Source organism: Acipenser ruthenus, chromosome 42 (genome assembly GCF_902713425.1).
Source record: "Acipenser ruthenus chromosome 42, fAciRut3.2 maternal haplotype, whole genome shotgun sequence".
Classification (NCBI taxonomy): domain Eukaryota; kingdom Metazoa; phylum Chordata; class Actinopteri; order Acipenseriformes; family Acipenseridae; genus Acipenser; species Acipenser ruthenus.
In genome coordinates, this window is record NC_081230.1 from 1,488,970 (window position 1) to 1,515,000 (window position 26,031).

Sequence of the window (26,031 nt, forward strand, 5' to 3'; positions counted from 1 at the left end):
TTGAAATGAATAGGGAAGCATTGCTTTAGTCACAGTAAGACTAACTGAAAACAATATGGATTTTAAAAGGCAGAAATGATGTGTTCTTATTTATATGTTTATCCCCATATACAGTGCTCCCCCTTTATAATGCTGTAGTCGGGTTAAGAGACCGTGCTATTTCTGTTCCGCCTTATAATGAGAATACTAGTGTTAGTGTATTGGCATTATGAGGCAAATGAGAGCCATAACAGTACCGCTGTATAACCTGCTCCACAGTATACACCGACCCTCCAGGACAAGGATTGCAGACCCCTGGTCTAAAGCAGTGGTTCCCAAACCTGGTCCTGAAGGACCCGTCTCTTCTGGTTTTTGTTCCAGCTGAGCTCTCAATTACTTTGAACCCTGAATTGAACCCTTAACTGAACTAATAATTGGCTTATTTAGACCTTTTCAATTGTTTTCAGCTTATAAACAGGTAGAGATTATTCAGATAAGTGTTCAATTAAGTAACTGAGAGCTCAGTTGGAATGAAAACCAGAAGACACAGGGGTCCTTCAGGATCAAGGCTGGGAACCACTGGTCTAAAGGTATACTAGGCCAGATGAATGATTCGAAAGGGGAGAGAGGTTGTTTTTGTTTCAGTCTGAGCTGGAAAAATCTGCATGTATACCTATTAAGAATGAGTGCTGTTACTCTGTAACTGCCACCAATAGGTGATTAACCAGACCAATTGGTTGGTAATTTTTGCATATTATTTTGTTCCTGTGTTTTGGTGCTTGTCCTGACTGACCAGTTTAAATAAAATGTTTGTTTTTTTTTCTTCTCTGGCTGTTTGACTCCATCCTTGGAACGTTCTGCCTTCTGCCTCATCTCTAAATATAACATCTACCAGATGATATGCAGAACCTCAATCTCACACAGGTCTGTTGCAAAAAAAAAGAAAAAGAAATTATAGATAAGGTTTCTTATTTAGTGTCCTCTTCATATTGTGGCACTATAAGAGAAAAAATGTCAGGCATATCTGAGTTAATAGTCTTCAAGTAGTGGATAATTATAATTGTTTTGCTTGTCCATATCTAAGAGAAGTTTATTTTAATATCCTCTTGTCATTTTCTCCACAAGCTATTCAGTTCTTCTAGATGACAACAAGCAACACATTAAACCTCTTGGCAGATGTATACTTGAAAAAAGGTGATGTTTTCATTTTTACAAGCCACCCAACTTTAGTGCAGGTATGGGAGGGAGATCTCAACCCCCATGTTTGTATCTACATTCAGTTCCCTGCATGAACAGATTAATTATCCCCTCAGAAGCTTGGCCAAAAGCTTACAAAAGTGTGCCCTTAAATAACTAAAAGAATCGCTTACCTTTGACTGAAGTCACGAGGTTATACAAAGCAACCTCGCTGACCAGTAGTAAGACAAGTCCCTTCAGCATCCTCCTGGTTTTGGTGTTGGGTAAAGAGACACTGAGACTCAGCTGATCTCTGGAGCTGTTGGGCTGAAATCAGGGAATATATAGACCTGTTTGTTTTTCCCAAAGTAAACAGCTGATAACACAAGATAACAGAGGTCATTTTCAAGCACAAAAACAAACCTGAAACAGCAAATGGGGGCAACAGACAGTCGTCAGTGCCATGCAACGATAGTATTTTGATGTATAAAATCTTTTTTTTTTGGTAATTTTGGATTGTATTTATTATTATTGAAATAGTTTTTATTGTCACCAATACATTCCTATACACATGTTGTTGCAACACATTACTCTGGTTCTTAAATCACTGCACTGGCTTCCTGTTAAATTCAGGATTGATTTTAAAATTCTGATCACTACTTATAAGGCCCTTCTTAGCCCTTCATGGTTTTTCTGTTGGTATCTTAAGTGGTGCTTTCAGTTGCTATGCTCCCTGCCTTTGGAACTCGTCCAATTTTAATTTAGAATTGTATTAATTATTATTGAATGAGTTTTTATAGTAAAACACCCTGGGATGCTCTGCATGAAGAGCGCTATATAAAAGCAATTTGTATTGTATTGTATCGTGGATTTTAGTGTTGTTGTTGATAATAAAGATTGTGTTGAAAAGAGCACAACCAATTTCCATTCTTTTGTCTTTTCATTTATTTGAGAGGGGCTCTGTGTGGGGTATCCAAATATTGCTGCTAGATTAATAAGGTTATGTGAGGTTCTATTTCTCGTTAAACTATAGATGGAGTAGTCTGCATAGCGACCTGTACAGTTAAATGGAGAATAGCGACCTGTACAGTTAAATGGAGAATAGGTCGCTATGCAGACTACTCCATCTATAGTTTAACGAGAAATAGAACCTCACATAACCTTAACTGTCAGAATTCCTAATTTGAGACATTTAGTGAAGTGTTATTCATTTTCACAAGAACAAATCATTTTTTATTTTTTTTTAGTTAATAGTCCAGTTTTGGGATGATGCACTCCGGAACAAAGTCCATACCAGGAAGCTAGTTGTATTTACACTTGATTGAAAATTAACTTTGAGTGTGTTTCGAAGCTTTCAAAAATGAATCCAGAAAATTACCAAACCAAAATATTACAAGGTAGCACTTGCAGTGTTTTCAGGTTGATAGCATGCCCGCTCACACCCACGACCCCTCTCCGTCACCCTTCATAATATGCAATTGAAAACCCCATCGTGAAAAAGCAGAATTGGAACCGAGTTCATGGTTAATTTCTAGTTTTGTTACTGGAATTCTGTCACTTTGATTAAATAAACACAGTGGGGACATGTTGACGTGAACTCTTAATATTTGCACAGCGAGAGCCCACTAGTTTCCTTGAACCCAAGTACTGCAGTATCTGTTGCCAATTCAGCCCTGACCAGCACTGGTTCACCCCGGGGGCTACAGAATAGGCTGTTCTCTTGGTTTTCCTCACGTACCATTGTGGATCAAACCGTTCAGTATCATGCAAAGCTGTTGAATGTGAGCAGTTGATCTAACATTTGGGCTCTGTGTCAGGGTGGTAGAAAGCCCTGCACATAAAAAGGGAGCAGGGCAAAGCCCTGCTGTTTAATATTTGTTTATTTTAGATCGGGGTATCCCTCCGCTCCTGTGCAGCTTATTTTGTTTTGATGTATTATTATTATTATTATTATTATGATTGGTTTATTTGAATGACGGTGAAAGCTGTGTGTGTTCTGGCAGAGGCGGGTTGGCGGCTCGTCCTCTGCCAGTGTTAATTAAAAACCTCGTGCAGAAGGTGACCATCTCCCGAATTAATTAATTCATTGATTAATTGCTGCTAATCGGGAGATGGTCACCTGTATAAAAAGCCTGCAGCTCTCGGCAATCAAGGTGGGTGTTCGAGAGGAGGAACGTGAGTGAGAGAGAAAGAAAGTAAGAGAGAATTAAAAGTAGGATCAGTGAAGGCAATCAGCCCAGCCTGACCTATATAGTTTTGTTTGTGTTCGTGATAGTTTTTGTTTGCTTGTTTATTTTCGCTCGATGAGCACTGTTTTGTTTTTGTTTAAATCTTTGATTTTATTTTTGTTTCTAATAAAAACGGCGCACGCAGAGTCTTTTTGCCCTGCAGTACCTTTGTTTGTGTTTTTGTTCCTGACTCTGGCCTGACGTCACCACCAGCCACCTTGTCACACGTGGTGTCCTCGTGGGATCCACCACCGCCTCCGACTCAGGCCAGAAAGGGTACTGCAGGCAATTTTTTTATATATATATATTTTGTGAGTGGAGGACAAGGAGAGGATGGGAGGAAAGAGGAGGATGGGCAGAAGGCAACAGCAGCGACAGCAGCAACAACCTCCCCAACGTCCAGCGCCCAGGAGGGACCACTGGGACGAATTCTTCCGCCTGGTGGAGGCATCGAGTTGGTGCTCGCTGTGCGAGGCGAGGGGCCATTCCATCAACTGCCCCTGGCCTGGGAAGGAGAAGGGATGACCGGAGGGCAGCTGGGATTCCTGCCTCAGTTTTCTGGAGGCCGAGAACCAGTGCCCTGCATGTGAGAAATGGGGCCACTGGGTGGTCAGCTGCCCCACCCTCCTGGAGGAGGAGGAGAGGGAGCACTGGGCGGAAGGAGGGACGACCTGCACCCTCCTAGGGCTGGAGGAGGATTGCTTGACACTCCTGTCTTCACCACCAGGGAAGGGCTGCCTGTTCCCGTGTCCACCACCCGAGGGAGTCTACCTACTGCTCCCACCTCCACCACCAGAGGAGCTGGAGCCTCCTCCATCAGCAGAAGAAGAAGAAAGCCTGCTGGTTCCGTCTCCAGTGCCAGAAGGAGGGGAGACATCTCCAGTGCCAGAGGGAGAGGTCCCACCGCTGTCCCCTGCAACTAAGGGAGAGCCGCACCAGCCCCCTGTAACTGAGGGAGAGCCGCACCAGCCCCCTGTAACTGAGGGAGAGCCGCACCAGCCCCCTGTAACTGAGGGAGAGCCGCACCAGCCCCCTGTAACTGAGGGAGAGCCGCACCAGCCCCCTGTAACTGAGGGAGAGCCGCACCAGCCCCCTGTAACTGAGGGAGAGCCGCACCAGTCCCCTGCTAAGGAGGGAGAGCCGCACCAGTCCCCTGCAACAGAGGGAGGCTACCCGCTGCTCTCGCCTCCACCGCCAGGCAACTACCCGCTGCTCTTGCCTCCATCGCCAGGAGACTACACACTGCTCCCACCTTTGCCGCCAGAGGGAGACTGCTTGCAGTTCCCACCTCCTCCACCATGGGAGGAGTGTTTGCTGCTCCTTCCTCCACCGCCATGGGAGGACTGCTTGCCACTCCCACCTCCACCACCCAAGGGAGAGGAGCTGCAACTGAGTTTGCCATCGCCCGGGGATGCCATACCCGCTCCGCCCGGGGATGCCACGTCCGTTCCACTCAGGGATGCAACATCTGCATCACCTGGGTTTGCCTGCTGCTCTGCATCACCTGGGTTTGCCTGCTGCTCTGCATCACCTGGGTTTGCCTGCTGCTCTGCATCGCCTGGGTTTGCCTGCTGCTCTGCATCGCCTGGGGTTGCCTGCTGCTCTGCATCACCTGGGTTTGCCTGCTGCTCTGCATCACCTGGGTTTGCCTGCTGCTCTGCATCACCTGGGTTTGCCTGCTGCTCTGCATCACCTGGGATTGCCTGCTGCTCTGCATCGCCTGGGGTTGCCTGCTGCTCTGCATCACCTGGGTTTGCCTGCTGCTCTGCATCACCTGGGATTGCCTGCTGCTCTGCATCGCCTGGGGTTGCCTGCTGCTCTGCATCACCTGGGTTTGCCTGCTGCTCTGCATCACCTGGGATTGCCTGCTGCTCTGCATCACCTGGGGTTGTCTGCTGCTCTGCATCACCTGGGATTGCCTGCTGCTCTGCATCACCTGGGTTTGCCTGCTGCTCTGCATCGCCTGGGATTGCCTGCTGCTCTGCATCGCCTGGGGTTGCCTGCTGCTCTGCATCACCTGGGTTTGCCTGCTGCTCTGCATCACCTGGGATTGCCTGCTGCTCTGCATCACCTGGGTTTGCCTGCTGCTCTGCATCACCTGGGATTGCCTGCTGCTCTGCATCGCCTGGGGTTGCCTGCTGCTCTGCATCGCCTGGGGTTGCCTGCTGCTCTGCATCGCCTGGGTTTGCCTGCTGCTCTGCATCGCCTGGGGTTGCCTGCTGCTCTGCATCACCTGGGTTTGCCTGCTGCTCTGCATCGCCTGGGGTTGCCTGCTGCTCTGCATTGCCTGGGGTTGATGAAGGTCCTCCTTTGCCTGGGGTTGATGAAGGTCCCGCTTCGCCTGGGGTTGCTGAAGGTCTCGCATCACCTGGGGTTGCTGAAGGTCTCGCGTCGCCCGGGGTTGCTGAAGGTCTCGCTTCGCCTGCGGTCACATGTGTTCCTGCTTCGCCTGGGGTCGCTTGTATTTCTGCTTCACCTGGGGTCGCCTGTGTTCCTGCTTCGCCTGGGGTCGCCTGTGTTCCTGCTTCGCCTGGGGTCGCCGCTGGCTCTGCTTCACCTGGGGTCGCCGACAGCTCTGCTTCGCCTGGTGTCGCCGTCTGCTCTGCTTTGCCTGGGGTCGCTGCCAGTCCTGCATTGCAGCAGGAAGTACTATGGCCTGAGCCCAACAAAGGGGAGCTGCCAGCCATGAAGAAGGAGAGGGAGGTCAGGAGACCAGCTCCCCCCGCAGCAGTTTCGCTGCCGGAAATAGGGGTTGGGGCCCTGGAAGAGGGAGCTGCCGGCCACGAAGAAGAGGGGAGGTTAGACCACCCCCACGGGCAGCCAGGTGGCTGCCAAGATTTCCTTGGCTGGAGGAGCCGGCCTGTCTGCGGTCAGCCTGGCCACTACAGCTATTGAGGTGGGAGGAGGTCCCACCATGGCTACCACCCTTGGCCCATTGTTGCCCCTGTTCCTGGGCCGGGACTGAGAACCGGGACTTTTGAACTAAGGGGGGAGGTTGCCGTTGGGGCCAGGTGTGCTGTGCACAAGTGGGGGGATATGTGGCAGGGCGGTAGAAAGCCCTGCACATAAAAAGGGAGCAGGGCAAAGCCCTGCTGTTTAATATTTGTTTATTTTATATCGGGGTATCCCTCCGCCCCTGTGCAGCTTATTTTGTTTTGATGTATTATTATTATTATTATTATTATTATTATTATTATTATTATTATTATTACTATTATTATTATTATTATTCGAACGGGCTGGGATTATAGCGCCTTGTCCCGTCCAATCAGCCGTCACCACTGAATACCCCCAATATGTCCAAAGAATATAGAAAAGTCCTGCGGCTAAACAACCGAGCCAGCCTCACCGGCGCAACCTCGGACATGCCGAGTTCCAACAACAACCTGTTATTGAAAGAAGGCCACTTCCCTCTCGCTCCAATCGGGAGGCTGTAGAAGCTTCATGTGTGTCAGTCAGGGCCAAAACTTGTTCGCGGAGAGGAGTGTAGTATCGGATTTTTCCCTCAGCAGCCTCGGCGAGCCTGTCATCTGAGTACTCAGATCTTAATGTTACATCCACCATGATAGCTGTGCACTGTGTTAAGACTCTTGCGGGTAGGGTAGTGCCGCTGTTTGAACCCTTGGTGGTTACCAACCATGCATTTCTTATTTTGTCTCTTCCAAAGCAGCGTATTCCCACCCCCTGCACAGGTCGTGTACACCAGGCCTGGTATTCAGTCTCAGGCCCTATGGTAGGTGTAGGAAAGATGCGTTTTGGTTTCCGTACCAAAAAGCCCGGGATTCCTTCCTGGCTCCAGGGCTTGCTGATAGATGCAATTGGTGTGACCAGACTAGGAACTGTATCGACAGTTCCTCCTGCTTTGAACCACGCTTTACTGAATTCAGCTCGCCCCCTCTCAGATTGGACAACACTGCGAGTTACTGCATCAGTGGAGCTCGCACATCGTTGCAATCTTCTGACCTGTATTGATGGAATAAGACTTTCCAATTTCATGATGCCCAACCCGCCATCTCTACATCTGTAGTATAATAGCCCATTGCAGGTAGAATTAGGGAGGTGGAGTCATTTTTTCACTGCCGTTCGAATGGCCCGGTCCATGCTTTTCAGGATGATCACTCGGCAGTTTGTGTGGTCCGTCACGTATATCAGTCGCGGTATTGCAAAGACGTTGAGTATCGTCACTTTTTGGTCAGGCTTCAGTGGCACATTATCGATGTTCTGGATCCAGTCTCCAAGTTGTTCCACTATGTCAGGCTTCACCGTACCAACCCATAGGTCTATCTTGGTGCCAAGATATTTCTCAGACATCCCCGGAGGGATCATGTGAAGATCGGGTTTTGGTCATATCTAGATATATGACATACTGTATTTAGATCCAGCACTCTAAAACAACTGATCAAAACCCACAAGCAAATCCTAGTTGTATGCACCTGATTCAATCATCTGTTGAAATAACTTACTAAAATTGTGGGGACATTGTTCCAACTGAGCTGTCAATTAACAATGTGCTTAATTAGACATTTAAAATAGTTTAATTCATAAAGATTTTAAGTTACTTCTACAATTTTACACATGGAATCTCCAAATCTGTAATGTCTTGCGTGCTACTACTGCTATACTGTACAAAACAATATATATATATATATATATATATATATATATATATATATATATATATATATATATATATATCCTATTGAGGGCTACCATACAGCACACTGTACAAGACAAGTACAAACTGGAAGTCTTTTCAATTGTGTTTTAATTTGAAATGCAACCTGATGAGAACTTGTCAAATGAACGATTCTATTCAATAACAACACAGATGAGAATATTTGTGTTTCCGTCATTATTTGAGTAATGTTTAATTTGTAATTGTGTTCAGTGAAGCATTTTCCAGCACAATATAACCTTCTATCTCATTTTAATAGTTTAATATAATGCAACATATATCTATTATTATAAATATTTTATAGTAAACCATAAAGTTAAAATAAAGATTAATATACTTGTATATAAAAAAACATGTTTCATATTGCCGTGGCCCTCACCAGGAGAAGCGGAATGATAATGGACAGATAGATGGATGTTTCATATTGCCGTGACCCTCACCAGGAGAAGCAGAATGATAATGGACAGATAGATGGATGTTTCATATTGCCGTGACCCTCACCAGGAGAAGCAGAATGATAATGGACAGATAGATGGATGTTTCATATTGCCGTGACCCTCACCAGGAGAAGCGGAATGATAATGGACAGATAGATGGATGTTTCATATTGCCGTGGCCCTCACCAGGAGAAGCGGAATGATAATGGACAGATAGATGGATGTTTCATATTGCCGTGACCCTCACCAGGAGAAGCGGAATGATAACGGACAGATAGATGGATGTTTCATATTGCTGTGGCCCTCACCAGGAGAAGCGGAATGATAATGGACAGATAGATGGATGTTTCATATTGCCGTGACCCTCACCAGGAGAAGCGGAATGATAATGGACAGATAGATGGATGTTTCATATTGCTGTGGCCCTCACCAGGAGAAGCGGAATGATAATGGACAGATAGATGGATGTTTCATATTGCCGTGACCCTCACCAGGAGAAGCGGAATGATAATGGACAGATAGATGGATGTTTCATATTCAAAATACAAGATATATGAACAACTTTTATGTATACATTTATTTTTTTGCAGATATTTCTTGCATGACATCTGTAAAATATCTATATTTACAGTGTTATGTATTTTCTTTACTTGACTCATATATGAATCACATATTGAATCCCCTAATTTGATATACTATATGTGGACGTTTATCAAAGTGGCCATAATTGTAGTATGATGTATATAAACATATACACTGATACACGCAGAAAACTACTGCAGTAAACAGAACTGTACTGTATATCACCGGCATCTTCAATATGAATACAGCTGATAATTAGAAACATAAGCAACAGCACAGTGTATACAGACGTGCTCAAATTTGTTGGTACCCCTCCACAAAAAACGAAGAATGCACAATTTTCTCTGAAATAACTTGAAACTGACAAAAGTAATTGGCATCCTCCATTATTTATTCCATAATTAATAGAAATCAGACTTTGCTTTTGATTTTTTATTCAACATAATATTGTAAATAAGAAAACAAATGAAAATGGCATGGACAAAAATGATGGGACCGCTAACCTAATATTTTGTTGCACAACCTTTAGAGGCAATCACTGCAATCAAACGTTTTCTGTAGCTCTCAGTGAGACTTCTGCACCTGTTAACAGGTAGTTTGGCCCACTCTTCCTGAGCAAACTGCTCCAGCTGTCTCAGGTTTGATGGGTGCCTTCTCCAGACTGCAAGTTTCAGCTCTTTCCATAGATGTTTGATAGGATTCAGATCAGGACTCATAGAAGGCCACTTCAGAATAGTCCAATGTTTTGTTCTTATCCATTCTTGGGTGCTTTTAGCTGTGTGTTTTGGGTCATTATCCTGTTGGAGGACCAATGACCTGCGACTGAGACGGAGCTTTCTGACACTGGGCAGTACGTTTCGCTCCAGAATGCCTTGATAGTCTTGAGATTTCATTGTGCCCTGCACAGATTCAAGGCACCCTGTGCCAGGCGCAGCAAAGCAGCCCCAAAACATAACCGAGCCTCCTCCATGTTTCACTGTAGGTATGGTGTTCTTTTCTTTGAAAGCTTCATTTTTCCGTCTGTGAACATAGAGCTGATGTGACTTGCCAAAAAGCTCCAGTTTTGACTCATCTGTCCAAAGGACATTCTCCCAGAAGGATTGTGGCTTGTCAGTATGCATTTTAGCAAATTCCAGTCTGGCTTTTTTATGTTTTTCTGTCAAAAGAGGAGTCCTCCTGGGTCTTCTTCCATGGAGCCCACTTTCGCTCAAAAAGCGACGGATGGTGCGATCAGAAACTGACGTACCTTCACCTTGGAGTTCAGCTTGTATCTCTTTGGCAGTTATCCTTGGTTCTTTTTCTACCATTCGCACTATCCTTCTGTTCAATCTGGGGTCGATTTTTCTCTTGCGGCCGCACCCGGGGAGGTTGGCTACAGTTCCATGGACCTTAAACTTCTTAATAATATTTGCAACTGTTGTCACAGGAACATCAAGCTGCTTGGAGATGGTCTTGTAGCCCTTTACCTTTACCATGCTTGTCTATTATTTTCTTTCTGATCTCCTCAGACAACTCTCTCCTTTGCTTTCTCTGGTCCATGTTCAGTGTGGTGCACACAATGATACCAAACAGCACAGTGACTACTTTTCTCCATTTAAATAGGCTGAATGACTGATTACAAGATTGGAGACATGTGTGGTACTAATTAAAGAAACTAATTAGTTTGAAATATCAATATAATCCAATTATTTATTATCTTTTCTAAGGGGTACCAACAAATGTGTCCAGGCCATTTTAGAATATCTTTGTAGAATAAGCAATAATTCATCTTTTTTCACAGCTTCTTTGTTTTATTCTATGACATACCAAAGGCATGCAAGTATACATGATAAATAGCTTTTAATTTCATCACTTTTCAAGAGGAATGAAGCATTATTTCAATGAGCTGTAAGGGTACCAAAAATTTGAGCACATCTATATATATATAAAATATTTCCCAACATAAAACCAATGTCACCTTACAATAATTGATTTTGAGTTTCAGTGTTTTAAAATAAAATATCAAACAGAACGAAATTTCAATGTAGCATTTGTAATTCAGTAATAGGAGAGAATTGGTCAGGGGTCTGCGGAAACGCAGAATTAAGCATTGGGAACGGAATTGGCATTTTGGGAATGGAATTCTGCTTTGCAACTGCAACTTTATATAAAATAAAAACTGCACAAACAGTCTTTACCGCTGTTATTGTGCTATAAAAAATAATGGATTGCTTTGAAAACTACACTACCCAGAAGCCCAGCGATGACGCTTGTATAAAACGTTTTTGCATGTTTATTTGCATCATTTTGTGGACGTTACGCTGATGGGCTGTCCGTCTCTGTTGTGAGTCGAGTTGTATAAAAAAGCAACTGCTGTTTTGTGAGTTCTATTCTGTGGAATTATTTTGGTGTATATTCAGAAAAATGAAAAGTACCTGAAAAAAAAAAAACCTTCAACAACCCCCCCACCCCCATATTAAGAAAACTTAACTGAATTTATGTATTCATTTACTTAGTTATCGCAAATCCGTTGCTCCGTCACCCGTTCAAACTTATTATTTCTAATTTATCATTTACTCCTTAATAATACTATTTACTAAGAGTGACTTATTTTTTGTTTTTTTCTCGTGTTGCTGTAACATGGCTCTCTCTACTGTAGTAAGAACAGAAAATGGTGAAAATTGAACAATAAGTGGACCAATCAACGCTTATTTATTTGATCAACTCTACCGAATGTTTTTTTTGTTTTTCTGGAATTGTTGTTTGGGTGATTTGACACTTTATTTTTATTTGAAGTATAAACTGTTCCTCTAAAGTAACCGTGTATGTTTCATACAGATGGGAAAAGATGATCAACCATCACCAGTAGACCTGCTGTTGTGTTTAGAAGTAGCACTGTAGTTTTAAAAAGATTAATGTTTTATTAAAATGGCCTGGAGATACTGTAATTGTATAACTAAAAAAATAAAACGATTGAATTTATTGCAAACATAGAAGGTTGTGTTATTTTTTTTTGGTTGACTCTCACTATAACGCCACCCTCGCTTATTGCCCAGTTTTGCCCATGGCCCTTACCAGGCGGTATAAAGAGGGTTGACTGTATTTTAGGCTGTACAAAAACAAAACAATGTATTCCAATATGCATCTAAATGACGCCTCTGGCATTTCTAGATAGTAAGTGCTTATAAAATTGTTATTTTAGGACATCTAATACATATATTTAGGAAAAGTCAAGAATGAACATGTGCATGGGATTTACAAACACAGAGTTATTTACATATTACCTCAAAACGTCAAATTGAAGCACATGGTGGTTCTAGTGTTAAAAACCACTCTGCGTCCGAGTACAAGTCAAATCTCCTGTGCGATTCAAATCTCCTGTACGATTCAAATCTCCTGTGCGATTCAAATCTCCTGTGCGATTCAAATCTCCTGTACAAGTCAAATCTCCTGTACAAGTCAAATCACCTGTGCGATTCAAATCTCCTGTACAATTCAAATCTCCTGTGCGATTCAAATCTCCTGTGCAATTCAAATCTCCTGTGCAAGTCAAATCTCCTGTGCGATTCAAATCTCCTGTACAAGTCAAATCTCCTGTACAAGTCAAATCTCCTGTGCGATTCAAATCTCCTGTACAAGTCAAATCTCCTGTGCGATTCAAATCCCCTGTGCGATTCAAATCTCCTGTACAAGTCAAATCTCCTGTACAATTCAAATCTCCTGTACAAGTCAAATCTCCTGTGCGATTCAAATCTCCTGTGCAATTCAAATCTCCTGTACAAGTCAAATCTCCTGTGCGATTCAAATCTCCTGTACAATTCAAATCTCCTGTACAAGTCAAATCTCCTGTGCAATTCAAATCTCCTGTGCGATTCAAATCTCCTGTGCGATTCAAATCTCCTGTACAAGTCAAATCTCCTGTGCAATTCAAATCTCCTGTGCGATTCAAATCTCCTGTACAATTCAAATCTCCTGTACAAGTCAAATCTCCTGTGCGATTCAAATCTCCTGTACAAGTCAAATCTCCTGTACAAGTCAAATCTCCTGTACAAGTCAAATCTCCTGTACAATTCAAATCTCCTGTACAAGTCAAATCTCCTGTGCAATTCAAATCTCCTGTACAAGTCAAATCTCCTGTACAAGTCAAATCTCCTGTGCGATTCAAATCTCCTGTACAATTCAAATCTCCTGTACAAGTCAAATCTCCTGTGCGATTCAAATCTCCTGTACAATTCAAATCTCCTGTACAAGTCAAATCTCCTGTGCAATTCAAATCTCCTGTGCGATTCAAATCTCCTGTGCGATTCAAATCTCCTGTACAAGTCAAATCTCCTGTGCAATTCAAATCTCCTGTGCGATTCAAATCTCCTGTACAATTCAAATCTCCTGTACAAGTCAAATCTCCTGTGCGATTCAAATCTCCTGTACAAGTCAAATCTCCTGTACAAGTCAAATCTCCTGTGCGATTCAAATCTCCTGTACAATTCAAATCTCCTGTACAAGTCAAATCTCCTGTGCAATTCAAATCTCCTGTACAAGTCAAATCTCCTGTACAAGTCAAATCTCCTGTGCGATTCAAATCTCCTGTACAATTCAAATCTCCTGTACAAGTCAAATCTCCTGTGCGATTCAAATCTCCTGTGCGATTCAAATCTCCTGTACAAGTCAAATCTCCTGTACAAGTCAAATCTCCTGTGCGATTCAAATCTCCTGTACAAGTCAAATCTCCTGTGCGATTCAAATCCCCTGTGCGATTCAAATCTCCTGTGCGATTCAAATCTCCTGTGCGATTCAAATCTCCTGTGCGATTCAAATCTCCTGTACAATTCAAATCTCCTGTACAAGTCAAATCTCCTGTACAAGTCAAATCTCCTGCAGTACTACAGACGGGCCGCCGATACTCATCTCTGATTAACCCAACATGAATATAAATCCGATCCGAACTCAGTCTGTTTCAAAGAGCGCTCAGAGTGCCGGCGCCGGAGAGTCTGCGAGCAGCTTTAATAATAATGAATGCGCTGCTGTGTCTGCTCGAGTCTCGCATCAAACTCCCGGTCCTCTATATAATATGAACACATTACACACCCCCGAACCACACACGGGGTTTCCAGAGGGTGGAGTGAATTCAATTCCATTAACTCGCCGCTCTCTTTCTCTCTCTACCTTATATTCTTTCTGTTTTCTCGTGTCTTTTTCTCCAAGCAAGTCAGACAATGGACCTTCCAGTTCCGACTGGTGCGCGGATTTAAAGATTCCCCCCATACGGGAAACCAGTGCCCGCATGTTAAGTACCGGTTTGTTTAACCAATTCCTCGAGTAAAATGAAAGACTCATTTGTACACACAGTATTAAGACTGAAAAGCTGAAGTAATACCTCATTTGGGGCTCTCACCAAGGACCACTTCCAGTAAAAGACGTATAAACCGCAGTGAACAAAAAAAGAACTTGCATTCAAACAAACAACAAACATATTTGGCCCATATAAATAAACACACTTCTTGTGACGCTAGAACAGTGTATAGGGAGTGATAGTTTCACCTGAAACTACCATACTGAAAGTAGCATGTCAAAGCAAGAAGGAATCTAATCAGCAGAATATGCCTGTGTAATCACAACTCAGAGACTGGCAGACCTATGGCATCACACATGGGACTACAGACACAGGCAAGGGATTGTGGGAGTTGTAGTTTGTTTGCAGTATCACTGTTATGTGACTGAACACTGCATTAGCCACGATCTTAGATTTTTTTAATTTGATATCTAAGGTTAGTAATACAAACTACACCAAGTACAAAAATGCAACAGATATATTTGTTTTATTTCTTTGGATTAATACTTCATATGCTTGTTTTTTGTGAACACGATCACCCACAGAACTGTATAATAAAGTTTGTTTATAGAATTCTGTACTTTGCATGTGTGTGTTTTATAATATGCATACCTGTCAGCACTGAGCTTTCAAAAGAAGGGAGACTGCAGGGGGAAGAACTCTGATACAGGCCTTCATGGGCAGGGTTACCATATGACTTCATCATGTACACCAGAACACTTTAGGGATAGTTTAGGCTCTTCAACTCACACCCAATGCATTCTGGGAAGTGCAGTCTGCTGTGAGCAGTGCCCAAGAGGTGTAGAATGTACCAGAATGCATTGCAAGTGGAAAAGCCTGAACTGTCCCACTGAACAAGGAGTCACATGGTAACCTGAATGCATGCCTGCCACAGGCTTCCCATGGGACCTAAAGTATGACCAATACAGACAGGAACTGCATTGCAGGACATGGTGATTTTAGAACCTGAAATGTTACCAAAGATAATTGAGTTTAAAAAAAAAAAAAAAAAAATTAAAATTTAAGATGAGAAAATCCTGGCCTGGCTTTGGTGGGCAGCCTTGGTTTACTTCACAAGCATGGCACTAAAACACTTTGCACCAGCTTTTGTTTTCAAATGAAGTTAGTTTAAAACATTTCAACAGAACACCCCCTCATGCATTACTATGTTACACATGAGGCTGCAAAATAATTAACAGGTAAACAAATTCATAAAATGAGTGAAGCAGGGCTCAGGGTTTGTTTCTTGTTGACGCCTGGTTCATCCCAATATTATTATTTATTTCTTAGCAGACACCCTTATCCAGGGCGACTTACAATTGTTACAACATATCACATTATACATTATTTCACATTATACAGATATCACATTATTTTTACATACAATTACCCATTTATACAGTTGGGTTTTTACTGGAGCAATCTAGGTAAAGTACCTTGCTCAAGGGTACAGCAGCAGTGTCCCCCACTGGGGATTGAACCCACGACCCTCCCGTCAAGAGTCCAGAGCCCTAACCACTACTCCACACTGCTGCCCTAATACAATACATTACATATTGTATACTGAAGTAGAATTCTACATATAACTATTTGTTATGTAACTATTTAATGAAGGGGCAAGTGAGGGTATTCTTTCATTTTATCAACATGATAAAATAACTGAAGGTATAGTAATTGCCCTGTTATTGTTCAATATAAAAAATAGGGTTACAGCTCAATGGAGGAAGAAAGTCTCTGCCCCTGGGTTCACACTGTGAATTAGTGAAAGGGTCCTTGAATAACACACCATATTGAGAATGGCCTGATCACGAAACAAGCAAAGCATTCAATGTAGGGAAAAGAGAGAATCCCATTGACATGGCCATTCTGACACAAAGTAACTTCACACCCACCAAAAAATAAATAAATAATAAAATCCAAAACCGCCTTCACAAGCAAGATTTATGAAATCACATGTGTCAGCATTTTCCAAAAAGATACAACTCCAGCTACAAAGACAGCCACTGAACACACTCCCATTGCAGCTCCCAGAAGAGACCACACATTGACTTGGGCTGCAAGAAAAAAAAAAAAAGAGAAATTACACCAAAAGCTAACGTTACTTGAACTGCAATTGTGTTCACATCATGCATATTACCGCTTCTAGGCAAAAGCGAAGGGATTCATCTCTCTTCAGCTCAATTGGGCCAGAAGACACAAATGCCTTTACTGCACCACCATCCATCCCTTCAGCACTGCGACCTACAGGAGGAGTCTAGTAAACAAACTGGACAATGAAATGCAAACTTCAAGCCACGCCTCCCCACAGACAGCGCTTTTCCTGGAATGCACCGTCTGCTACAGAGGCTGTCTGATGGCCGGTTTGAATCACAGATCACAACACTGCAGTGGAAGTAAATCTGAAAACAGTACACCTTGTCAAGCAAAACTTGCATCAATAGATCACGTAGTACCGTCATCCAATGGGGGAAACCATGAGGATTACTGAACTGAAAAACCTCTCTACACAAATATTGCATCATAGTAACTGTTTCTTGCAGACATCTATCAAACATCTCACTAAAGACTTGAGCACAGTGACCATTTGCTGCTTGCAAAGCAATCCAAACCATGCATTGTGGTACAAGATCCCCATCCCAACACTCCACTTTACCTGTCCTTTCAGTGCATCCAGGCCGCTTGTGAAGGAAAACATTTTCATTTCAAACCTCTTCAGATGGGAAGGGAACACCACTCTTGCATTGCTGGAGACTGGGTGAAAGATGGTCAAGTACTCATCTGCAGAGTTCTCACAGCTAGAAAGAGAAAAGTAGGTCAGGAGCACATCAGCCACAAGGCCAATTCCTAGGTTTTGTAGCAGCAATATCATATTCCAGTATCTCACTTGTCCACAACAACATCCCACTTTGGAGAGCTATTCCTGTCAGCAGAATAGGTTGCCCAGCAGTTCTCCAAAAACAATTCAGCCTGTGGATCCCTGCTGTACAGGAGCTCTACCTCAAAATACAAGGGTCTTCGCAAGTACTTCACAACAGGGTAATCCTGAGCTCTATACAAGTCATTGTAGGTTGAATCTGCAGACGCAAGGGAGAATTTATAGGCGGAAACACACTACTAGAGCATCTATATTATTTCAATTGCCAAGTCCTACCCAATGCAAGCCGCATGATGACTGCAAGGTCTCCCAAGCCAGGCTGGACTACAGGTGCAGGATTATTCTGGTACAAGAGCAGTACTACCTTGGTGTCATTGACCAGATAGTGACAGGCAACTCAACCTGGAAAGAGGAAATGGGGTTAGGAGAGTTTCAGAATCAATCATAAAGAGACTCAATTTGTGATGCAATCCTTACCGGCAAGATGTGAACAACACTTGATTCTCATAAGTCAGGAGGTTGTTGTCAAGCTGGAAGAGAAATCACAAAGGCTCAAGTTGCAATGAACTTGTAGATTTAGTATGGAGCTGCACACCAAGTTGCAGACTGGCCAATATGGTACTCAGGATCATCCCCAGCTGTGTACTAACTTATTACCAAACTCAAAATATGTTTGGTTATGAATAGTTCAGTTTTACAATTGTTAAAACATTATGGGTTTTTATATTTGTTTCAGTTAGTATGATACCACAAATCTGTCTACAGAAACTGCTAGACTAACTTGGTATTGTTTTAGTAACCTCTAGGAGGGCAACAGCAGTTATTTGGGGTTTGTTGCAAATACACATTTGAAGACACAGCTGGCGACTCTTGAGCTGCAATTTTTATTAACTTGTGTACTAGTTTAGTCCCATCCTCTGTACTAACCATGGGATCATCCCCAGTTAGTACGCTCCTTTCAGTTCATTGCAACCAACCCAGAAAGTCTCTAGGCAGCACATGCAATGTCATATCCAAGAGTCATGTGTCACAGCACCTTGGTTAACTGGACAAGCAGTTCAATACAATGGTGGCATCCTTCAGATGACAAGTGTCCACGATTCATGCAAGTAATTCAGCCGATAAACACAGGTCACCATGGCCCTCCAGATTGATTCAGAGGTGCTGTAGCGCCCCCTTGTCAACATGCTGAACCTCCTCAAACATGATTTTAAATGTATCAATACTAACCCTTCTAGTTGTTCCACAGGAATTGACATTGAAGTAGAAAACCGCATTGATAGCATCAGACTGAAGAGGCCGGCAACTCGGATCCCTTAGATTTAGTTGACTTGGAGACAAGCTGGGGACAGATTCCACTTTCACAGCAAGAGCTGCCATAGTTCCATTGTGAAGCAATCTGAAACACAGCATTTGGATCCAGGTGAAGGAAACAGATTATAGCTACAATACCACTTCATGCAACCTTCTGCCAATCTCAAAAGCAGCTATTATACAGAATGCTTGGCCTGCAGGAGAGAGTTACCAATCATCTTTGTAGGGAAACTGCAGGACAGAGAGAAGTCAGCCACCACAACCATGGTCTCAATATCCTTCAAGGTCAAGTCAAGCCTGCTTCTGATGCCTGAAGAATTGATCACCTACAGAGACAATACATCAGGTCAGTAATGTGTTGAACCCAAAACAGCTAAAAAACATTAAAGTTCCATCACTCACTTCATATGTGGCATCAATTGAATTGTATGGCAGTCATCCAGAAATTGGACAAATTGGCATTATACTTGTACAGGGCAAGCAGACTTCCACCAAGTTCTCTTGAGCCCACATAAGGAATCCAGTTGCGACCCATGTTGCCATATAGAGTGCAGCACCATCACAGTAGCCAGTTACTGTAGGTGGAACTGCAAGAGGAAGAGTAGTAGTCATGGCAATAGACTGGATTGGTTAGAAAAGGGTAGTTGTAGACCACAAATAGTCACTTACTGATGTCTTGGAGAATGGCTTCGACTACAGCAGGATGAGTAAAGGGTGTATTCTCTGGCACTATATTCAGCAAGTAGGTCAGGGGCAGAATGTAGGTTCTGGTGTCTGGAGGAGTTACCTGAAAGAAAAGCAAGGGTTTGTAGAATAAACCCAGTGTCAAACAGCAAGCAACACATCCACAGGAAGCAAGGGTCTTCAAAAGGGCAATTGGATGGTTGAACAGGTGGGATGGTACCTTTTGCTTTACATTGGGGTCCTCAAATGGCACCTGGAGAGTGTAGGTCTTGGATCCATTGGGGAAGACATGTTCCTGGACATAACCGTTAAGGTTGGCTTCTGGCACAGTTAAAGTCTCTGGTCCAACTAGAATTTTGACCAGCTCCACATCAGGCAGGAATGTCCCCAGGGTCACATTGAACACTCTGGCTTTAGGAACAGTATCTGAAATAAAGCATGCAGTTAAAATAAAGGATATGAAGTGGAGCACTGCAACAAAACCCATTGATTTACTGCATTTGGACAAGTTCTACATACTGTTTGTGACAACTGGTGGCAGAGGCATGAAAGGAGTGGTTATTGGATGAAGTTTTGTGTACTTGGTCTTCTCAGGCCCATCTTGCCAGGTATGCTCCAGCATTGGTTCAATCAAGTAAGATATTATAGGTGCTGTCCAATACATGGCTCTGAAAGCACAGAAGCATTAGAGGCAAGCTTTAAAATGAGAAGGATTTAGAAGATGTTGAACTTCTACATACCTTGTAATATCCACCATCAGCTCCCACAGGAATTTTTTACAGTGATTAGCTGGGGACCGACATCCACTTTATAATCTCCATTATGAATTGTTGCAGGGTCAAGCTTGCAGCCATCAACTCCCATTTGAACATCAAGGGTAGTAATTTGTGGTGTCAGAACAAGAGGAGGTAGAACACGGGGAACATTCCATGGAATCATCTCTTCTGTGAAGGCTGTTCCATCAGACAGAAAGGAACACCATAGACTTGGTACAGAAAATTCATACTTACAGTTCTTGAGCACTGTTACCCTCCATAAGCTTCCTCACCAGAGGAACATGTAACTGCAGTGTCCACCATCATGACCATCCATCTTTGCTTATAAAAGGTGGTTGATCTTAGCACAACCATTGGTATAGTTTGGATCTGTTGCAGGGTAAGGGGGGCTTTTACTAAAACAAAAGACTGTAGTCTACCTTCTTAGTCTGGAAATACTGTACTAGAGAACAATGAAGTCTAGACAACTTACCACCTGAGGCTGGCTCTGTGGAGTTGTATGCAGCTCTAACCAGCATTCGAGTTGGTGTAGTTTTATGCCATAGCCATTTGTCATGGCCTGAGCAACAGTCATAGCCTTTCTATTTGCTGGGAGAGGGAACACAAATTTTCCAGATGCTGTTGTCAGCAGCAGTTGCCTAGCAGGAGAAAATCTCATTAGAATGGGGATGCTTTGTGTTCAAACTCCCTAGTCTAAAGGATTTGTCATAGCAGATGTCACAGATGTCATGTTTAATAAAACAGGAACTAAAACTGAAAGGTGAAAGTTTAACGACGTATCACTGAAACTGAAAACCTACGTGAAAGCATGTGGACTATCAGATCCAGGCAGAGTTTACAGCCATTCATTTGTACTGGACCTTAATAAAATCAGTGTAGCAAACTTTAGGACAATAGCTGAAATTGCTCCTATGCAGCAGTCTTCAAAAAGGTAAATAAAGACACATTTATCATGAAGGGTTTATAACCCTGCACATATGAAGCCACTACCTCAGTGTGAGAAATACAAGGCTTGCACGCCGACAAGAAAGGGTTAACTTCTCCACAATCAAATTGTACCAAAGCAATCACAGAATACATGTCTGCAAAGCCAATGCCTTAAATGTCACACAATTCCTATATGGCCACCCTCTTGGGAGACAGGTTAAAGTTAAGGGGGCCGTTAGATTTTGTTTCAGCTAGAGTAGACAGTAGAGTAAACCTCAATAGGCAAGACCAAGGGGACGTGAATGAAGCAAATGCAAAGTCACACGATTCTAGCTCAGGGTATGCAAGGGACCAGTCAGGATCATCTTGAACAAAAAGTTTGGCTCAATAAGTGGCTCACCTCTTCTCACAGAAACCTAAAGAAAATTGAAATTTGTCATGAGTGAAGCACTTCTGTAGTGACAATTAAATACCCACACAACCCAAGTTATACTGAACAGCATTATTGCATCCCGACAGCCCTTACCTCCATGTAGTTTCTTTCACACAGAATCTCCCTCTCTGCCCATGGAGAATAGCGGCATGTCATGCTCTGAACATAGGAGGAAGCTGAAGTCATAGCACTGCTTGAGAAGACACTTATTTGTACTGTCAGCTTGTAGGTCTCATCATTCTGGAAACAAAGGCTAAAGTTAATCCCAGCATGTCACCATTAGAAACAAGTTCACAAGAAATAAAATAAAGACTTACTGTATTTTGAGCAAAGCAGCTCAGAAGCAAGAAACTTGGCATTTCCCCAAGACGACAACAGTTAAGCTGTATCCACACTGTGCAGCCAGTCTTGAGAGAGGGACACAAGCACCCCCTTATTGTCTATGGAAAGAAATTTGGTTGGCCTTAAACACATCAACTTACTGCAATGTTGTAATAATTTATATTAATAATAGAAATACCCCCATTCAGAACAGTAAGTTTAGCGTAAATGATTTATAATTCTGGCCACTTGCGATCAACAAACCTGACGAAGGTCATAGCAGCACAGGTTTAGTATGATCAGCAACATGCTTTTAAAGCCAACGCAAGAGCCTTTTCTACCCTGCAGTCTGCAAAAACAAAGCCTGGTTGATGCCATACAACGCAGGAGTGCTCTGTACTTAATTCAGGTTATTACATTACGAGTCAACAGGATTTGTACATCAAAGTTTTCCAGTCAAGAAAAATGATCACTCACCAATCACACTGATGCAAAAAAATACTTCCCAACAAAAGACTTCATCATCATCATCACACTCCCTTGACATTCTGTCCTCACCGAGCCTGCAGAAGACAATGATACTTGAAAACACACAACCAGCAAATAAACAGGAAGCTGAAAGGACCGCTCTGCTGAAGCGACCGCTATTGAACCTAGAGGGGGGCTCTGCGTCCAAACTTCAGAGGCTAACACTGCCAACAGCAATTCTAATCTGTATTGAAAAAAAGAAACAAAAGTGAGAAACACAATACAACTAACATTTCTAAAGTAGAGAAAAGATCAACAATTACCCAACTCTAAGACAGCACGACATCATTAACTCCAAAGCAAACCCAACCGTCAAACCGCCAGTAGTTGTTTGGTGTTCCTTAGTGCGCAATGGGTTTATAAAGAGGTTCAGGTGCTAATGGGAGTTAATTAGCTGCAATTGATGTACGCACCTGTTTCATATTAGTCCTCTAATTTTCAATCAGCACGTTCATTACAAATAATAATTATAATAATAATAATAATAATAATAATAATACTTTAAAATGATATTACAACCCACATAGAAGATTGTTCTTTGAATTGAAGTTTGGTAGAAGTACGTGCGGATCAAACTGGACTGTCACCGACAAGGACTGTCTGATTAAAGGCTCGGCTATGGAGGCATGTAGTAAACAAACCCCAATGAATAATAAAAAGAATAAAAAAGAATAATAAAAAGTGTTCTGATGTTAACATCCACAAGTGAATTGCCCATTTTTACAATTTCTCCAGACTGATAGGTAGGCTAAGCAGACATTAAAGTAGACCATTTATTTGAGGCCACTCGATTTAAGAAACAGTGCAAAGCATCTCTTTAGCATGTCAGATTTGCCATGACAGGGGCAGTCCCGGGGAATAGAATGACCAAGTGGCAAATGGAAAGCACAGCGCTTAACCTGAAATACAACGCGCAGTATTGATTTAGAACAGACTTAACACAAACCGGAGGGCGTGCTGGAAATTTGAATTGTAATTAATTTATTTAAGATTTTAACTTCCCATTTCAATTATTGAGCTTAATTACATTCATTATTTTATGTATTATTAATTCACTTAGTGTGTTGATCATTTTCAATCTGGCATATTATCTTCCAGTGTTGAGCTTTGTCTATTTGACGAACTGTGTCGTTGATGTTTGACGCTCCGGCTTTTTGCAGTTAACATTTTTGTTACATTCCACCTCTCATAGGTTTGAACACAAACGGGTTTGTTTGTGAAATTGTCAAATTGTTTATTGTGTTCAGTAGTCTGTTCCCGTGAATAGACAGCCCGTGTCTGAGGGGGTGTGTTCTGTACAGATGTGTATTTGAGTAAAGTTTGTAGCGGAGCTTTAAAGGTTCCCTTGGCAACAACACAAACGTCATCACGCATTGAGACGCAAGCTAAGGGTGAGAAGTAAATGGTAAAAAGTAAAAGCAGTGTGAGTCAGTGGAATTTTTTTATTTTTGATTTTATCAAATGTTCACGATAATCATGTAGTTTTCTGTAAATGTGCTGATATGTAAAAGCATGAATAAATGAATGGTGTCTATTCCTAACGCATCGGTAAAGTTTAGTATAGCGCCGCTTTTGTAGCAGCAAGCAGGCTTGTTCCGTCGCCTTGATATTCTTTCTTGTGCTGAACAACCTCAATTCTACTGCGAGGTCCCTTTAGACAGAGCTGTGCACTCGAGGCGGTGACTGTGTGTGTGTCTGTGTCTGTGTCTGTCTGTGTGTCTGTGTCAGTGTGTGTCAGTGTCTGTGTGTGTGTCTGTGTGTGTGTGTCTGTGTGTGTGTGTGTGTGTGTGTGTCTGTGTGTGTGTGTGTGTGTGTGTGTGTGTGTGTGTCTGTGTGTGTGTGTGTGTGTGTGTGTGTGTCTGTGTGTGTGTGTGTGTGTGTGTGTGTGTCTGTGTGTGTGTGTGTGTGTGTGTGTGTGTGTGTCTGTGTGTGTGTGTGTGTGTGTGTGTCTGTGTGTGTGTGTGTGTGTGTGTGTGTCTGTGTGTGTTGTGTGTGTGTCTGTGTGTGTGTGTGTGTGTGTGTGTGTGTGTGTGTCTGTGTGTGTGTGTGTGTGTGTGTGTGTGTGTGTGTGTGTGTCTGTGTGTGTGTGTGTGTGTGTGTGTGTGTGTGTGTCTGTGTGTGTGTGTGTGTGTCTGTGTGTGTGTGTGTGTGTGTGTGTGTGTGTGTGTGTGTGTGTCTGTGTGTGTGTGTGTGTGTGTGTGTGTGTGTGTGTGTGTGTCTGTGTGTGTGTGTGTGTGTGTGTGTGTGTGTGTGTCTGTGTGTGTGTGTGTGTTGTGTGTGTGTGTGTCTGTGTGTGTGTCTGTGTGTGTGTGTGTGTGTGTGTGTGTGTGTGTGTGTGTGTGTGTGTGTGTGTGTGTGTGTGTGTGTGTGTGTGTCTGTGTGTGTGTGTGTGTGTGTGTGTGTGTGTGTGTGTGTGTGTGTGTGTCTGTGTGTGTGTGTGTGTGTGTGTGTGTGTGTGTGTGTGTCTGTGTGTGTGTGTGTGTGTGTGTGTGTGTGTGTCTGTGTGTGTGTCTGTGTGTGTGTGTGTGTGTGTGTGTGTGTGTGTGTGTCTGTGTGTGTGTGTGTGTGTGTGTGTGTGTGTCTGTGTGTGTGTGTGTGTGTGTCTGTGTGTGTGTGTGTGTGTGTGTGTGTCTGTGTGTGTGTGTGTGTGTGTCGTGTGTGTGTGTGTGTGTCTGTGTGTGTGTCTGTGTGTGTGTGTGTGTGTGTGTGTGTGTGTCTGTGTGTGTGTGTGTGTGTGTGTGTGTGTCTGTGTGTGTGTGTGTGTGTGTGTGTGTGTGTGTGTGTCTGTGTGTGTGTGTGTGTGTGTGTCTGTGTGTGTGTCTGTGTGTGTGTGTGTGTGTGTGTGTGTGTGTGTGTGTGTGTGTGTCTGTGTCTGTGTGTGTGTGTGTGTGTGTGTCTGTGTGTGTGTCTGTGTGTGTGTGTGTGTGTGTGTGTGTGTGTGTGTGTGTGTGTGTGTGTGTGTGTGTGTCTGTGTCTGTGTCAGTGTGACTTGACTTGAGACTTGAACGAATTGACTTGAGACTTGACTTGAGACTTGAACGAATTGACTTGAGACTTGATGAAAATGACTTGACAACAATAAAAATTCAAACGCTACACCGGTATTACGGCTCGTGTTGCACCCTCACTCTGATCGTCCTCTCGTGCTACCAACGCGCGTGTGTCAGTGTGTCTCAGTGTGTGTCTGTGTCAGTGTGTGTCTGTTATTATTATTATTATTTATTTATTAGCAGACGCCCTTATCCAGGGCGACTTACAATTGTTACAAGATATCACACTATTTTTACATACAATTCCCCATTTATACAGTTGGGTTTTTACTGGAGCAATCTAGGTAAAGTACCTTGCTCAAGGGTACAGCAGCAGTGTACCCCAAGGGCGTAGGTTTGGTTTGAACATTGGTGGGGACACAATTATTTAGGGGGGCGGAGTCGCGGTTGCTAGGGGGGTTCGGGGGCATGCCCACCCGGGAAAATTTTTTTTAGGAGACAGCTGTTAAATGGTCACATCTGGTGGCTTGAAATGAATGCTGGACATGAATCGAGGACAATCTGATTGACATGAAGTTGGCTGGTATACACTTAAAACACTATGATAAAGTGTCCCTCCTGGAAGCTGGTTTGACATCCCTGCTATAGAATTACTAATAACCTGAATTATAACCTATCCCAGCCTTACTGTAAGCTACCATTACCCCTACCACTACAAGCATGAGCACATGCACGCTCACGTGCTCTGCCTGCCTCTCCTGTGTCTGTGCTGCTGCTCGTACCTGGGTGCATTGCTTC

At 43.1% G+C, this 26,031-nt stretch overlaps 1 protein-coding gene and 2 long non-coding RNA genes across 3 annotated transcripts; all 3 read right to left on the reverse strand.

Annotated features, from left to right (window-relative positions):
• Positions 1–16,015: 16,015 nt before the first annotated feature.
• Positions 16,016–17,802, reverse strand: LOC131709280 (zona pellucida sperm-binding protein 2-like). Its single transcript, XM_059011683.1, has 5 exons — positions 17,738–17,802; positions 17,537–17,662; positions 17,270–17,459; positions 17,039–17,180; positions 16,016–16,439 (listed from the first exon to the last, which is right to left on the reverse strand). Exons 2-5 carry the CDS (start codon positions 17,550–17,552, stop codon positions 16,374–16,376), a joined length of 414 nt encoding a protein of 137 aa, XP_058867666.1. The 5' UTR covers positions 17,553–17,662; positions 17,738–17,802; the 3' UTR covers positions 16,016–16,373.
• A 707-nt stretch (positions 17,803–18,509) lies between these two features.
• On the reverse strand, positions 18,510–21,628 carry LOC131709290 (uncharacterized). Its single transcript, XR_009311454.1, has 9 exons — positions 21,488–21,628; positions 20,507–20,672; positions 19,999–20,403; positions 19,778–19,926; positions 19,479–19,684; positions 19,244–19,361; positions 18,977–19,161; positions 18,786–18,900; positions 18,510–18,659 (listed from the first exon to the last, which is right to left on the reverse strand). It is a non-coding gene; the product is annotated as an uncharacterized LOC131709290 (long non-coding RNA).
• An 88-nt stretch (positions 21,629–21,716) lies between these two features.
• LOC131709301 (uncharacterized) lies at positions 21,717–22,565 on the reverse strand. The gene is made up of 3 exons (XR_009311468.1): positions 22,507–22,565; positions 22,193–22,278; positions 21,717–21,834 (listed from the first exon to the last, which is right to left on the reverse strand). It is a non-coding gene; the product is annotated as an uncharacterized LOC131709301 (long non-coding RNA).
• Positions 22,566–26,031: the final 3,466 nt, after the last annotated feature.

Coding starts and splice junctions, on each gene's coding strand:
- LOC131709280 (XM_059011683.1), bottom strand. Junction 17,181..17,269: donor TGGGATGTTGTTGTGGACAA/GTGAGATACTGG, acceptor TTCTCTTTCTAG/CTGTGAGAACTCTGCAGATG. Junction 16,440..17,038: donor TGGATGCACTGAAAGGACAG/GTAAAGTGGAGT, acceptor TTTTTCTTGCAG/CCCAAGTCAATGTGTGGTCT.